The sequence below is a fragment of the Sorex fumeus genome, unplaced genomic scaffold (genome assembly GCF_029834395.1).
Source record: "Sorex fumeus unplaced genomic scaffold, SorFum_2.1 ptg000061l, whole genome shotgun sequence".
NCBI lineage: Eukaryota > Metazoa > Chordata > Mammalia > Eulipotyphla > Soricidae > Sorex > Sorex fumeus.
In genome coordinates this window covers 38,246,355-38,263,703 of record NW_026606118.1, presented here as the reverse complement: position 1 = coordinate 38,263,703, position 17,349 = coordinate 38,246,355, and the positions used below count along the sequence as shown (strand labels likewise).

At 33.2% G+C, this 17,349-nt stretch overlaps 1 protein-coding gene across 10 annotated transcripts in view; it reads right to left on the bottom strand.

The window, feature by feature from the left end:
• PTPRK (protein tyrosine phosphatase receptor type K) overlaps positions 1-17,349 on the bottom strand; it is a 582,916-nt gene that overhangs the window by 23,471 nt on the left and 542,096 nt on the right. For 4 of the 10 annotated variants that reach the window (XM_056125869.1, XM_056125874.1, XM_056125871.1 and 1 more), the window contains 6 exons: positions 12,021-12,181; positions 9,198-9,233; positions 4,531-4,715; positions 2,739-2,826; positions 1,601-1,677; positions 1,399-1,416 (listed from right to left, as the gene is read on the bottom strand). In XM_056125869.1, coding sequence (XP_055981844.1) covers positions 1,399-1,416; positions 1,601-1,677; positions 2,739-2,826; positions 4,531-4,715; positions 9,198-9,233; positions 12,021-12,181 — 565 coding nt within the window. The remainder of the gene's footprint in view (positions 1-1,398; positions 1,417-1,600; positions 1,678-2,738; positions 2,827-4,530; positions 4,716-9,197; positions 9,234-12,020; positions 12,182-17,349) is intronic. The other 6 variants (XM_056125872.1, XM_056125876.1, XM_056125873.1 and 3 more) reach the window with 3 other exon arrangements.

Below are 17,349 nucleotides of genomic sequence, written 5' to 3'. Positions count from 1 at the left end.
AGTTTATAATCATTTCATCTCCTGTTTTTCATTATAAAATATACTAATTGCAGAAGATGTCTTTCAAATATAATATTCCAATGAAAGAAGGAAAATTATGAAATTGTCTGGTAGTAATCTGCCAAAACATACTGGGGTCTAAACAAAAAATTAGAGGACAATATAGTCTCATTTAGAATTAATTTAGCAGATGCAGTATTTTAATAAAAGAGTACTGTAACAAGGCACCAGTGTGTATATTCTGGCAGAAAACCAAGGTTAAATTAAACAGAAAAGAATATGTACAAATTCTTCAGAGCTGTTGATTTTTCATTTTAAAAACATTAGTGTAGTTTTCCTGTGGAGGTATCTGATAAGACTACACTTGATAAAATTATCTATTTATGGAAATTAAAAAGAATTCATTCTTAATTATACATGTGTGCATACACGTATGCTGTAATAATTGATCTTTTAATATTCTGCCTTACTACGAACATATATTTGGAATTTGTTTTAAGGTACTTCAGTTTGAGTTATTAGTTTTTAATAACTGAGTGCTTTAATGAGTGCTTAGCATGTAACAGGTACTGAATAAATTATGCTAAATGTTCAACATGTATTAGTTTGCTGAATTCTCACAGTAAAATGAGATTAGTCCTATTATTTTCCCCAATGTAAAAATGAAGAAATTGAGGAAGAGAGAGATAATGCAGTGCAACATTTCTAGTGTGATTTTCAACCAGGAGTCAGGAATAAGAAACCTGTCCTTGTTCTTTGTAAGGTAATATATTATCTCTTTTATAATATCTTATTCTTTTTTTGACAACTACTTTCCACCAAATAACTCACAAAAGAATATATTTGTAGCCAAAATTTAACAGTGAATTATGATAGAAATAAACTTTTTGACTTGTATGATTCAATATATATGTGTGATATATGTATTATATAAATACAATTTAGTATTTTGCTTAATAATTTTAATATTTTATAAGCCAATATTGCACATCACAAAATAGTCTCTCACCCCTTTTTAACATCAGAAATCAAATGTAGAAATTAAAATTGCAAAAATACTAATACACATCATACTATCCAGCTTCTCACATATGTTTGGGGAAGGGTAAGATAAACACCAGAAACAGAAATTGTTAACAAATAAAACTTGAGTACGTAATAATTCATCAAAAGCTAAAGATGGGTCCTGTTTTTCTAAACATAGATAAGGGAAGGAGATAAAATAGATCTTTACACATGTAAAGGAGTTACATAAAAGATGAGCATAAACTGTATGAGGCTAATTAGGTGAAGCATGCAGAATTAACTAGTTATAAGCATTAGTAATAACTGTAATTAGGAGTAGTTATATTAAATATTTATAATAGGGTGCTGTTATTTACATATAGTGGTACTTACATCCCTGTACAGCCAAATCTACAGCCCAAACCAAAGTCAGGTGTGAAAGAAAGCACAACAATGTCAGTAAGTACTAGGACGTAGAACAAGGAAAAGTGTACAGTTTGCTCTTTATTTAAAAAAATCTAGCAATAGCTTTATAGGTAATTAGCAAAAAGATTACAAATATGAACCAACAATGGACATAAGCAGAAGTACTTACATCTATGTAATTGGCATTAATGTAATCTGATGAAGGGTCATCCTCAACAGGTTGCAAAATTACTCTGGAGTGATCGTCTATAATTTTTAAACAACAGAAGTTAACAATTTAATTCCTGAACTGATAATATTAATGGTTTTCAAAAAGAATAAAAAAAATCAATGATGGCTTTTCTGTAACATACTCTTAAAATTTTCTTCAATACTAGTCAATTGAAGAAATACAAGAATATTAATGAACTTATCGCAAGTTAATACAAATAGCATATCCTGTTTAAAAACTCTTAATAACTAGTGTCTTCATAGTTAGAAAGTTTTTAGGGGTCTTGATACGATGAATCATCACTGAATCATGGACTTGTCTAGAAAACCGAATTTAGTTTGATTCTTAATTTTGCTTCCTAGGCATGATTTAAGTAAGTGAGATACTTTTCTTCTGCACTTTATAACAAAGGAACTACAAATCAGAGTCAATTTTGAACTTTCTCTATTTATTCTCTGACAGTCAAGATTAATTTTGAATGGATTCATAAGATCATTTAAGATAATTTAAACTGGATACAGAGAGAGAGAGAAAGGGAAAGAGAGAGTTCTAAGTAAATCAGTCAATTATTACAAGCTTGTTATGATAAGTTTCATACTATTCTGGGGTTTTATATGATTAAATATTTACTTTTCCCATACAAATGTCTTAAATACTTACTTAAAAGGAAATGCCTCGTAATATATAACATGGGGAACTGGAAATTAGACACTGATTCCAGGAAAGGAAAAAAATATATGTATATAGTAATACTCTCACCTTGAACATGTTTAGACAAAGTGTTAAAATAATCTAGCAATGAAAATACTAATATTTTTATTATCCTGAAATTTCCAGTTGTTAATATAATCCTCATGTATTTAGGTACATATAATCAAACAACATATTATTTCCTAAGAATCTGAGTCAATTTATTTACTAAAGATGATAGTTCCAGTCACTACCAATAGCTAATGGTGTTTTAATATCAAAAATATTATAAACCCCTACACCACGTTCTGGAATTCCCTATAAAGCTTGAAATCATATGAAGAGGAATAGCCACTTATACATCTTCTATCCCCATATTTACATTCAATGACTCATGAGTACTTACATGCTATAATGTTTCCATATCGGTTTTTTGCTCTATTTTGATCTTTTTTAGCTACATCCCAAGATGCTGACTGTCCTTCAAAGAAGCTCTGGAAAAAAAAAATTAACATGCAGACTGAATTTAATAACTTTTCTTGAATGAGGCTTATCTGTTCTAAAGACCAAAATAGCAAAGGTCAGTTTCTCGGAGGTAAGGATTCCTACCTTCTACTGAAGCTCTTAAGTTCTATTTTCAGAACTCAAAATTTGATTTTTGGAGTCCTATTTGTTCATTTTGAGTTGGACTGAGTTGGAATTAAGAACAAAAACAACCTCAACTTTGAAATTACATCGAATTTAAGACCATCATAACTTTTTTGAGACAGAAGTAGAAAAAGCATCAAAAACTTCAAAACTTTCAGTCTTTCAAATGGGCTTTCTTTAGCATTTGTAATGAAGAACAAACAAACAAAAAACTCTCACAAAACATTGGTTTCTCCCATTAAATCACGTGTGCTATCTCATAGTTCAGTTTCTCTGAAGATATTAAAAAGGACCAAATCTCTACAAAAAGTGACGTTGTCAAAATTAAAGAGTCACCATTTCTAAGAAACTTGAAGCAGACAAATTTGTTCACTGTTTAATCACCACACACAAAGTAATGTAAAATACAAAGAATTCTTCTTGCAAAGATAAACTTAAACTGTACTGAAGGCAGGAAATGGAGTCTTCAAAGTGGCTTTGATATGAGGCACATAGGAAAACACATGAAATGAGCAAAAAGAATGTGCTTTGGCAGAATATTTTAATTCTGGCACTCTGCAATTTTGTCACCACAGCATTTTGCTTTTGGCATGTTTCTAAAACCAATCTTCAAAAGGGAAATATAAGTTTACTTACTACCAAAGTCATAAAAAATGTACATAAAATGTTAGACTTTAGAAGTTGAATGTAGACTTTATGTAGAATGTAATTTGGATGGTCTTTCAAGGTACAGTACTGGAATCTTCACTTTAAATGTATGGAAGATGGTATACATTGGCAGTGGAAGAACCCCATGTGTGTTCTTACACTGATACTTCCCAGTAAGTGAAGGATGACAGAAAACCACGTTTTCCCTTTTTTGCTCTACTATGTTTGCTGGGATGTTCACTTTTAAATCAAATACTTTGCAGTAAAAATCCTGTTAATTAGATTTCAGTAGAAATGAGATTGGCAGAACTTCCCACATTTTGGAGGGGGGGGGCGCTGCTACATTTGTAATGTTCAGTTTTTTGAGACACCCCCAATCAATAATCCACAAACCAAATCAAGTCTGGCTAGTAGTACAAACTAGGAAGACAAAGCTTTTATCTCACTTTGGAACAGAGGGCAGACAAGAAAAAGACAAAAACCATTTAAGTCATTCAAGTAATAGAATCTGTAATGCTACAATAGGATGCAGGCACTGTGCTGTAAAAACTTTTGTTCAGGAAATAACAGGTCTAAAAAAGTGTTTTTATCTAACAATATATAAGGTACAAACTTTAACAATTCTTTAAAGGAAATTTAGACCCATGCATGCATGTATGCATGTATGTATATGTATCCCTGAGAATTATCCTTTTGCTTTTTCAATTCTCTCATATCCCACATCTATTCTTGAAACACATATATTCTTTTCAATTTCCCACATCCCACATATACTCTTGAAACATTTATAAAAATAGGTCGTGAGAGAGAATATTATATTCTACCAGGTTAGGGAAGAAAAAATATTAAGTTCTATTGAGTAACATGGTTAGAAATAGTGGTTAGTATATTGAATCTTTCACCTCATATTCCTCTTTGAACCCATAGCTGTCTGACGTCTTCATGAGATTAATGTGCTGTAGCAAGTCAGCTACCCTGATGGCAGGGTGCAACTGTCCCGTCTGGTAAGGGGATTCTGTACCCTCACAGAGGTAGCGAGGCACATCGAGTAGGCGACTGGATTCAGCTGTAGCACTGTGGTTCTCATCTGGCATTTTTCATAATCCAGAAGATTAAAAGAAAAGACAAAGTTATCTTGTTTAATATAATATCTTTGCATGGACTTTAAGACCTTATGATCTTTTTGATAACAAGAGGAAAAGAAAGAGATATAAATATAGGCCCAGGGCAGCCTTTACATAAAGACAAAAAAAGAAAAACCAAAAAGACAAAGCAGTTTATGTCAGAGCAAATGGTAGAGGTTGGAGCACACTGTTTATATCAGGAAGATAACAGATGCTGTGAGACAATGACAGATATTGAATTCACTTTTTCAAAGTAGAAATGGGATATTTTGTTGAGTTCTTACTTTTTCTTGTATCTGCAGTCAAAGCAGTATAGAGTGGGGCTAGAAGATCAAGTTGTCAATTGGAGAGGTGATATCTTTGTCAATTATACGGAGCAAACTCCTTCCCACCAAATCCCAACTTTCCTCTAGGCAAACCATAATGTACAGCGCTGTTTGTTTCTTCTTTATGGTCCTAACATGCCAACTTTTGAGGGATGCTTACCACAACACACTTCAGACTGAGAAATATAAGCATTCTACAGAATCAACTCTTGGTCCCTTGAGTGTGCTAATCAGGTTACAAGGGTATTTATACTCAATCTTTGCAGCTTTGGTATACTATTAGTAATGCTAATTTTATTTGCAACATGTTTGTCTCTAGAGCAAAACATGTAGGGCTTTTCCCTAGGAAGCCTTCCCTGGATCATTCACCAAGTGAAACAGTTCCTACTTTAAGGAACTCTTGTTTTCCTACATGTAACTGTATTACGACATAGCATATATCATTTATTCACTGATATACTTTCCTAATCAAATACCAAATGTTTGGTATAGGGGCATATTTTATACTTTATAGACATACGCTTAGAGACACATTTTTTCCCCCTAGTGCTGGTGCAATGCAGCAAGTCAATAAATATGAGTCAATGAATTAAAGTCATTTGAATCCCTCACCACCCACACTTAAGTGTAGGCCCCATCCCAACTGTGTTATAAAATTAACACAAAGACACTAAGTCTTTCTGTCATAAGAAGGAAGAGAACAAAAACATTTTACCTATGAATAAGAAATATTATTTTAATGACCACAGTACTAATTGTTACAATAAGAAGCATGCTTATATTTATCACATTTAAACTTACCACTTTTAAAAAAAACAATTGTTTTAAAAGTATGGTACTTTGAAAAGCATTATACTGCTGCACTCATTAACAGAAGAGAAAGTACACTCATAGGGGAACTTTTCTTTTTAATGATAATGCATACTGTAGAGAATGATATTTAATTAACAGTTAAACATATTTCAAGTGCTGGTACATTTGCCTGTTCTATCACCAACTCTACAAATAGGATATGGCAAAAAATGAATTGTTGTCCCCATGATAAACATTTTTTCTTCCTGGAGAAGGGGAAAAAAAAAAAAGAACCCCACAATCAGATTTGTGTGCTTCTATAATTTAGCTTGATTGCATTTACTTTACTTTCTCTTATTAGACTGAATGCATTTTTCCCATTTACATCTAAAAATACCACACTGAATTAAACACACCCCTGGTTGTAACCTAACCACCCAACTGCATTAGTGCCTTTATCCAAGTTTCATCCACCCCTCTTCACATAAACATTTGCTAGCAATCATGATTCATGAGAATTCTCTTTTTTCCTATGAGATGATCCAGCTTTGCTAATATTACAACCAATAAGCTGACATGAAGACTATATAACCAGTAAAATTAAATTAAAAAATGATCAATCTGGGCACTAACATTAAATATAAGCTTAGAGTGCAAAGTAAAGAGGACAGATAATGTCAGAGAGATAAAATGCATTAACTCAAGCTGGAATAAGGAACTTTGGGGCTCTGTGGAATAGCACCAGAGCTTACACTGTACCTACTGGAGCAGTAGGTACTTATGTATTTACAACTGTAAAATGTTCAGTGAGAAACAACAACTCACTCATATACTAAATCATACATGATTGTGTCTCAGTATGAAATACAGTGCCTTTTGTTTTGCATTTAGCTTTAATACAGTATTACAATGAGCAGTATTCTTAATAACAATGAATTATTAATCTCAATACATTTCCACCTCATTAAATCATCTAGTAATGTGACTGGAAGTGGGAGTACATGTACTACTCATTAGCCTATTATACATTTAAGAATAATAATTTCAAATATTTTCTCAATGGAAAGATTTGTGATAATTCATTGTAATACACTTACCAGTTATAGGGACTTTAACCCAATGAAGCAGTAAAACACAAAAAACAAATATATGAATCAATAGGAAAAAATATTTAAGCTATCAGCTATTAATATTAAGTAATACTTGAAGTGATTTCAAAAAGTATTTTATAAATATGAAACTGGATGCAAAACAACTATAAATAGCATGATTCCAAGAATAATGAAAAAATGCAATGAATCACTTGTATATCTGATAAGATTAATAAAAATTTTAGTTTATAGAGAACAACCACTTTTAGAAGATACTAGCCAACCAGCTTGACTTTCAAATAAAAAAAAGAGCTTAAAGGATGCTTGTTTATATGAGCAGATCTTATGACTTTATTTTGTTAACTCTAGTCTTCTTTAAATATTAATATTCTTTTCAGAGAGGAAGCTATAATAATTTACTGAACTTCATAGTTTGTAAAACTTACATATATAGTCCTATTTTTTATGGAAATGTTGACTAGGAATTGCTATGTTGTTTTTTATAAATGGGGAAACAAAGAGATGAGGTTGACTGAATTTTGGGCCTAATTCTTTGTGTTCTTAGGATATTACTATAATAAAATTTCAACACTTAGGCAAGTACATTTTTAGTGAGTTTTCAAATTGAATTTTAGTCACTAACTTGAGCCTGACAGAATTTTACAGAGCTTAATAGATGGTGTCTTTATAGTCACATTTTGGTACCTCCTCCCATAAACATAATCCTGGCTCCTTCTAACATAATCAGGCTACCCCTTGGGAAAAAATTCCTCAATTTACTTTCCTATCACCACTGGTATGGACATAAAGGGGAGAATGCAATCAATGACAGAAAACACTGCATCGTATTATTTAAGAAAACACGACTTTAAAAATTCTCGTAATAGTTCCAACATATTTTAAAATGTAAATGAATAGTAAATACATGGATAATAAAGATATGTAAAAATGTAGCTAAAGTTTTATGAAATTTAAATAGGATGAGATGATATATTTGAAGATATTTGATCTTAAATATTAGAAACATTGCTTAAACTGACATCGAACTTATATACAAATAAGCAAGCTAGTCATAATACACTGGTATATAATTAATCAGGGAATGAGTGCAAATTGAAAGCTCCGTCTATTCTTAAATAGCATAACTTCAAAAAACCCATGCAACTAGTTGTCTTAGATTTTTATACTGACTTATTTAAAATTTCTTGAAAGATAATATTTATCATGTAAAGCTGCAAAATACAAAACTCTTCAGTAATATTTTACCTGCATTCAAAAAATGTTTACTTTGTTTTTTACTACATCTGGCAATGCTCAGGGCTTCTTTCTGGTTCTGCACTCAGGGATCATTCCTGGCAAGGCTCAGGGGACCCTAAAGCGTGCCAAGTATTGAACCCAGGTAGGCCATGTGCAAGGCCTTACCCAAAATATGATCTCTTTGAGCTAACATTAAAAACTCTTTAATCAAGACAAACTAAAACAAATTCACATATTCATAAAGTTCACTGGGGAATATCTAATTTCATGTCTTTCACTGACATGAAATTAGGAAGATTAAAAAAATCCATTTCATTAGATAAAAATAAATCATTCAGGTAGCATGACCCCTTGAATTTGGTTTATTTTACTAACATTTGTTATATAAAATTAGTCATAAATTTAAAGTCATTTTACTTTAGGTTTGAATCTAAAAGAACCGTCATTAAAAAATACGTTGCTGGGGATTGGAGCAATTGCAAAGCGGGTAGGTCATTTGCCTTGCACACGGCAGACCCGGGTTCAAGTCCCAGCATCCCATATGGTCCCCTGAGCACCGCCAGGGGTAATTCCCGAGTGCAGAGCCAGGAGTAACCCCTATGCATCATCAAATGTGACCCTCCCCCAAAACAAAACAAAACAAAAATCAAAAAAACATTGCTGGGGCCAGAGCAATAGTACAACAGTTAGGGTGTTTGCTTTACATGCATCTGACCTGGGTTTGATCCCTAGCACCCTATAATGCCTCCTGAGTGATCCGTGAGCATTGCTGAGTGTGGCCCAAACAAAACCCCCAAAATACGTTGTTTTAGAAAAAGGATATCTTACAAATCTGAAACTGCTAGATAAAACTATGACTATACTTCTGAAATTAAGCTGCTTCCTGCACTGTAAATAATTACTGTGCAGACAGAACTATTCCCCATGCAAGGAGATGTGATCCATGCAAACAAGACATGATAAAGAATTAGGGCCTCACCTAACACAGCCGTCGGCACAAGTGGATCATTGGGCACTGTAGGAAGACAAAGCTTATGAAGGAATGTATTGCCCTAAAGTGGCTTCTTAGACCTTTTTTATTTACGATAGATTTTATGCCTTCTTAAGAAATATAACTGTTACACTTTCTTTAATTACTACAAATGATGCTAAGGTTAAAACCTCTATTTTAGCTTGGGTCAATTCAAAATACCAGGTAAGGCATATCTAAAATTATAATCCTTAGCTTAAAAAGCCAAAAATATTAAATTGATAGTTTAAAGATTATAAAATTAGACTACAAACAAACAAACAAAAACCCATGTATTTATATGTAGCAATTTGAAGATACTGAAATAAACACTATCTCATTCACTCAAGTAAAATTTGTTCTCCAAGTTCATAAATGAAAATTTAAGTTATACAACTGAATTCATACTTCTGGATAATGCACTAACATAAGCAATAGAAAAGTGTAAGGAAGAAGAATACTTTCACATACTTAATTGATTTAATATTAAATGAAAAGGTTAAAAAGACGGTTTATTTATAATTCTGGTACAACTTACTTTCAACAATAATCTTCATCATTCATAGTAGAAAAATAGATCAAAAAGGTCTATTATGGTTAAAGGTCTTTATCATGACTAAAACAAAATTGCAAAATGACTCATACTGAATTTCTAACTACTAATTTGGTGTAGATATAAAACAGAGAAAATGATGGGCTGTGTTTATGGCCAGTAATTACTGAAAAAATTCAGGAGCTGAAAGTTTTTGAAAAAACTTTTCTTACTGAAAAAATATGCACATATATAATCTGCAAATACTTTTATTTTCTCAATAGTATCATTATGTAAGTTTATATACTATATATGTAATAATACTTCATTATTTACTTTTTCTGTAAAAAAACCCCTTGTATTTGTAGCATTTGTGGCACAATACAACTGTAGGATTGGTGGCAGACTGATCTATGTACCCAAGCTCAAGAATAAACATGACTTCCTTCCTCAAGGATCAGGTTTTACTCAATGGTTTAAAGAAACAAAGCCAGATATTTTTAAAAAAATTTAGGAGACCTAAAAAAAAAAAAGGTCTATATAAGAAAATATAGAATTGACAAAATTTCAAGATGAGTTATCATAAAATGGTTATGGCGCAATTATTCAAGCCATCTGCCATGATACAGTAGTTCAAATTAAAATATTTTGAGAGTATTATATTCACAGGAAAATTTTAGAAATTCCTTTTTTTAAAAGAAATTGGAACATACATTGAAAACATAGAACAGAAGACTTTAGGGTCTTTTAGAAGTAGAAGGAAGGAGAAAAAAGAGAATAAACAATTGTGAAGACCTTATACTTTAAGGGTGTCTGCTGATTGGCTGTGTGAAATATCCCAGACTGTTCTCTTAACATACCAATTAAATTTTGATGTGCTTGCTAACTGTGCTTAATGTCTCTGTCAACCTACAGAATGGTTCATGTGTTGGGAACCTAGGTGGAAGAGCTATATTGTATTGACTAAATAGCCAGTCTGAGAGTTCACTCATGGCTTCCCTGGCAATCTTTTAAAAACAAACAAACAAGCAACATGCCAGTAGTTTAAGGCACTAGTATAAACTTGGTTGTTCATGTGGGAGCCATGTAAGGGATCAAACTCGAGGTCTCATACATATTAAATGTGACTCTATTACTTGAACTATCTGTTTACTCCCATTAGGACGTTCTTAATATGGACAGATGAATGGGTAAGATGCCATTAATCCTGCCAATTAAAATAAACTTTGGTGTATCACACTAGATACTTAAAAGCATGTAGACTGACCTTGCCCACAGTTAATTTTTTTGGTACTGAAAATTCCAAAACTTCAGAATATTTTAGTAGCAAAGATTACCCATGCCTTTCATTCCCCCCAAAAAATGCTTCCTTTCATTGCAAAAGTAACTTTATCTTATGCTAAGGAAAATCACTATCACTGTCATTGTCCTCCAGCTGTTCATCGATTTGCTCGAGCAGGCCCAGTAACGTCTCCATTGTGAGACTCGTTGTTACTGTTGTTTGGCATATCCAGTATGTCATGGGTAGCTTGCCAGGCTCTGCCCTGCGGGCGAGATACTTTCGGTAGCTTGCTGGGCTCTCCGAGAGGGGCGGAGGAATTGAACTTGGGTTGGCCATGTTGGCTGCATGCAAGGCAAACGCTCTACCCACTGTGCTATCGCTCCAGCCCACTAAGGAAAATGCATCAGAAAAATACAATCTGACATGAATGAATTTTACACAGGCATTCAAGCATTTCTGGCACACTGATGACTATTCTCAGATGGCTGTTGTTTTAGTGCAAGAGCCAAAACATGGATGCTGTTCAAGCCCTCAGTGCTGGGGATACATAAGGCCACCCCTGTGGGGTTGGAGGGCTCCAGAGGTGCTAGGGGAGCCTCCAGAGCTAGAACTGGCGAGTACAGAAGATAGTATGGTGCTAGAAATAGAACCAGGGCAACTCAATGCCAGATATATACCCTAACACCTCTATTATCTATCTCTGGTCCTACAATCAAGCATTTTAACTAAAAGGAAAAAAAAAATCCCTAGCTGAATCGTGCATGTTTGAATAGCAATATCTCTTATGATACACTAATAAAATCCATCTGACTGAAATCTTAATATTCAGACCAAACATAACTTTTATGAATTTCAAGTTTTTTTTATTAGGTGCTTCTTTTTACTAATGTTATTATTCAAAAGGTTCATAGAATTATTTTTATTCATAGAATTAAGAGAGGACTTAATCTGGAAACTCAAATATAAATGAAGGACTTACATCTTGGGCTAAAATTGTGTTGGTCCATGAAGGTGATGGAAAGAGGATCTTCTGCATGTAGTGTGCTCTGATCAGCATAACTTCGATCCATAGCATTCACCATATGAGTCATCTCCTGCCGGGTATTTCCCATAGCATCTTTGCGTTTTTTAGCAAGCTTGCTGCCAAAGCAAATACAAAAAGACCTTAGAGTGAGGTTTGAAGGAGAGCTGATACCAGAAGTAAGTTGTAAGAAAGCTTGAGGATAAGAATATAGGCGTGTGATAAAGGCTCATAATGTAGGAATAAGGTTGACACTCAAACAGTATTCATGTTAGTCATCATAAAACTTTTATTTATTAGATGGATGGATCCTTAAACTTTCAAACCATCAATTCAAGCTTATATATTTTTAATTAAACTAGATCACAAAATAGATATTTTATTAAAGCAATAATACGTACTTCCTGAAAAGAGTTGAAATTTCAAGGAAAATGCAAGATAAAGCTATGTATTGTTTTTTGTCATTAATTCTTGTGATCAATTTCTAGAAGTTCTTCTAGGCAATAACATGACTATTTTACCAAGTTTATTTTAGGAGGGTCCCACAGTTAAAACAGAACAAAAGAATCCTCTTCTTCACTGTTTTATTATTCATAAAAATGTTACATGTGATATTAACATATCTAGTAGAATATTTTTAACATTAATCTAGGCCTAATCTGGATATTTTCTGACTCAACCACTACTAGATATAATGCAAATGCACATAGGTGTACAGGATTAAATGACATATTGTATAAGAAATATACTTTGAAAAAAGTTTAAAAATGCTATCTACAAGTATTATATAATGTCATAATTATGAATTATAGATGGAGTAAAATCCTAAAACTTTTAAAATGACATGGAAAATATCCACAACAGAAATGCCTTATATATATGAAGCAGAAAAAAATTATTTAAGGGATTTGGAAAATGGTTCCATTATTAGATTTTTTTTTTTTTGCTTTTCGGGTCACACCCCGCAATGCAAAGGGGTTCCTCCTGGCTCTGCACTCAAGAGTTACTCCTGGCGGTGCTCAGGGGACCATATAGGATGCTGGGAATCGAACCCAGGTCGGCTGCGTGCAAGGCAAACGCCCTACCCGCTGTGCTATCTCTCCAGCCCCCCGTTATTAGATTTTTGAGCTACTCAAAAACTTATCTTCCATACTGAGGATATAAATATGTTCTGTTTTTCTTATGAATGTATATATGAAACATGCAATGAAAAAAATTAGTAGCGAGAATACACATTTAAATAAATAACAGCATATAATTTATAATTGATATAAATAAAGGCATTCTAAGAGCCTACAGTAGCAATATTATGTTTCTGGATTTATGAGAGCAGTTATGTTGGCCTGAAAATATTCTTTAGTTGTCTGAATAGTAGCATTACTTAGCTAGATTATTAGCTAAAATATATTCTTCTGCTTCTCATTAGTATCTGTACTAAAATAAATATAAAACAAATACTTTCAAGGGTTTATTTAAATCGTCATATGTCCAAAGGCTTTCCTCTTAAAAATTAATCACCAATTTGAGAACTACTTCTGTGCAGAGGATTTTTCTCTGATAATCATAGTACTTGGCTTTTCAAGTTCCACACCAAACTCACCAAACACAACCAACAAACCCAACTGACAAGGTAGATCTGACACAGGCAATCATATACCAACATTTAGAGAGGGAAAAGGTATTAGTATGTTGGAAAATAATCATGACAGTACAAATAATACAAAAAAATAACAAAGGTATAAGACTCCCCCCATTGCTAACACCACCACCAGGACCATCCCCACCATCACTACCACCATTTTAAGTAGTGCTATGTTCTCTGTTCACGGTAAGAGCCACTGTTTCTTTTCTCTTCGTAGGCTATTTGTACAAAATGTAGAGATTTCAGACAGGCAAAGGTGGGGAAGAGGAGACATGGTAAGCAGTTTAGAGAAAATCTGCCTGAGAGATGATTGGCATTTAATCCTAGTATTAAGTTTCTGATTTTAAAATTAGTTTTAAAAAGGAGTCACAAATCTGAAAATTTTTCCAAGTGGTTCTGATTTTTAAAATGGTGTATGGGATAAATGAAACTCAGCAGGGAACAGTCTGCAGAATTTCCAAGCTGACCTCCAGATTTTAGAAGGGATATTTGTTTCTTGCTTATTCACTTCTAATATCTGGTAGACTTCCTTTCTGCCTCATTTCATCAGGGACGTCTCAGTTACTCTGACTAAAATACAACCTGTCTCAAGATAAGTTTCTGTGCTAGGGTGGTGCTTTTATGAAGCCCAGGTTCTCTGTCCATGTTAACTTTGGCTACATATCACATTGTGGGTTCTTAAAATCCCTGCGAGTCAGTCTATAGAATGAATTTGCCAAGGGGTAGGGAGAGGAGAATGAGAGGGGACCTGGGGACTGCTGTGGAGGGACATCTGAATTCTGGTGGTGGGTTTGATGTTGGAACATTGTATGTCTTAAACACTGCAATTAATGACATCGTACTTCATAGTGCCTAAATAATAAATAAGTTTCCCTCTATGTTTTCTATGATGGGAAGGCATCCGTGTATCCCTACCACTCAGTGCAGAATTCACTACATCTCGAACACTCAATAAATAATTGTTGAATGGATTAATTAGAGGTGTAACACAACTGGGTAGTTTTGATTTTTTAATTCAATTTAATTCCCAGATTAACCCATTGCAAAAGGCATAAGATTTCTAATTGCATGGATGGGTTTTCTTTTTTTTTAAACCAAGACTCAGACAAGTTAAATAACTTGTCCAAGGTTATTCAGCTAATAAACACTGAAGAATAACATGGTTCCCAGAATTATGCTATACCTGATCTTTTTTAAAATTGCCAAAAATGCAGAGTACAATACTATAAAGTATCATTTCATTCTACAAGTGAAACATTAGTTGATGTAAATTTGAAAAAACTAAATGGAACAAGTGTTTAGCTATATAAAATTTCAAAACTAAATGAGTCATTAGAGAAGTAATTTCTAATCTTTTCTTGTTGGGCAAGAAAAGAATAATTCCCCCAAATTTTATGGAGACTGGATTGAATAAAAATAACACAATCTGAAACTTGGATTAAGACACTGTGAAAGTTATAAAGTTGGGCAGTCAGATCAAAAAGAAAAACAATGTTCAAATTTTAAGGCTTTACTTTAAAACTTTAAAATGTGTGATTTATACAGATTTCAAAATAATGCAATTATTAAATACAGAGCAGATAAAAATTTTCACGGCAGGGGCTGGAGCGATAGTACAGCGGGTAAGGCATTTGCCTTGCACATGGCTGACCCAGGTTCAATTCCCAGCATTCAGTATGATCCCCTGAGCACTATCAGGAATAATTCCTGAGTGCGAAGACAGGAGAAACCCCGTGCATCGCCGGGTATGGGCAAAAAGTAAAAAAACAAAACAAAACAAAACAGTAATTGACCTTTACTTTCAGATTCACAAACTTAACTTTTGTAAGTCGGCAAATGATAAGAAGTAAGAGCTGTTGTTAGTATCTCCCAGTCACACATGATCAACTTGGTTCTTATGCCATACTCCCCACAACAACCCTGTGAGGTAGGTTTAAGGTCAGGTTATTCTAAAAGAAATAATTATCATTGGAGGATGTAAGCTCAAAGACCACATCTGGCTTTCTCTTAAGCACTACTCGCATTTCTTTCTATATTTAAAAAAATTCTCTAATTCAGATGAGCTTCATTAGGAATGACTAAGCAAACCCCCAAAGCATGTCTGTTACATCCTTACGGTTATGAACAATGTTAGCAGTCCTGTTATAATAACAGTCTTCTAACATACTCCCAAGCCCAGAATAGAAAAATATTCTGTTCACTGAAAAAGGCGTTCTTATTTTAATAGTTTACAAGTATCAATGTTTAATAGTGAGGGTATTGAAATTCTATAATTAAATATTAACTGATTTCTACATATTTGATACCTTGTCTCCCTCTGAGCAAGCAGCACATATAATGTGCATTTCAGGGCAGTTAAGCAGTTCATTTTGCAACTACTTGTATTTGGCAGATGTGCAAATGACTTTCATTATCAAGGCAGCCAAGAGCATAAATTTCTGCATGCAGATATATGTGTGGGCTATAAAGATGAAAAGTGCTCTATCATTGTATGAAATGGTACAGTTAATTACCTCTGGTTTAATCATACATGATTTTAAAAGTATATTATGATACATCACAATAAGCTAGAAGCACTATTAGTTTATACCTGCTTATTTTAGCAGATGTTAAGATGTCAAATGCTTACAACGTTCTAAATGTTGGCAGAATTTTGTTACAGTCATCAAGACTCATGTATGGTTTTGTTGCAAACTTGATTAAATTTATTCATTGAAATAAATACTATGGCATATATGCCCCAAACATATTTAATCATAATCCTTACACCTAGAATCGAAAGGAGGAAGGGTGAAGTCCTTGGGGGAGGAAAGTAGATACACTGTGATGACTGTGGTGTTAAAATTATGTACATGAGAAATCATAAGTCACTGATTCAATTAAAAAAAGTTATATCAAATAGTAATGAAGTAATGTGCAAAAAATCTTGTTTCATCATTCTGATGTTGATGAATACCTGGAAGCTAACCTCAAAAAGTCTAGAGAGGCAATTTTCTCATCCTTATATCCAAAGTAGCACTTTCTACCCTAAGCCACAGAGTTTGCAAGATTAAAGGAAATATGATATACCTATTTACTAATTTGCTTTTTATATTATTTTTGTTATAAATCTGTGTTCTATCTCAGTTGATGGTTTTGTTGTTTTGGTCCTGGTTTTATGAAATAATTGTTCCTATTTAAGTTCTGATGAAATAACAGTTTTCTCTAAAAAATTATTTTTTATTTCTTTGTCTCCACAATATTATGACTATCCACTTGTTTTTATAAGAGCCTACTGATTGCCTAAATGACAGTATCAAAGATGTTTTGAAGTTATAACCCATCCTGGATTCCTGGAAATGTGGAGAGAGATGCTATTACATTCAGACCTGACTTTATTTGCATCCTGTGAAGTCATTTTGAATGTTCATCTAAGAATATATTACTTGGGCCATTTTGTCAAGTATGATGGTGTTACACAGAGATAGGAATTAATAAATTATATCCACTATCTCTGCAATATGAGCAAAGTACCATATTGACAAGGTACTGGTTTGACCTACGTAAACAAATGCTGCTTGGGCTGTAGTATAAAGCTAGTTATGAAAAACTGTAAATAAAACTAAAGTAGCTGAACATACAGAAATACAATATCCCTTTTAAAAA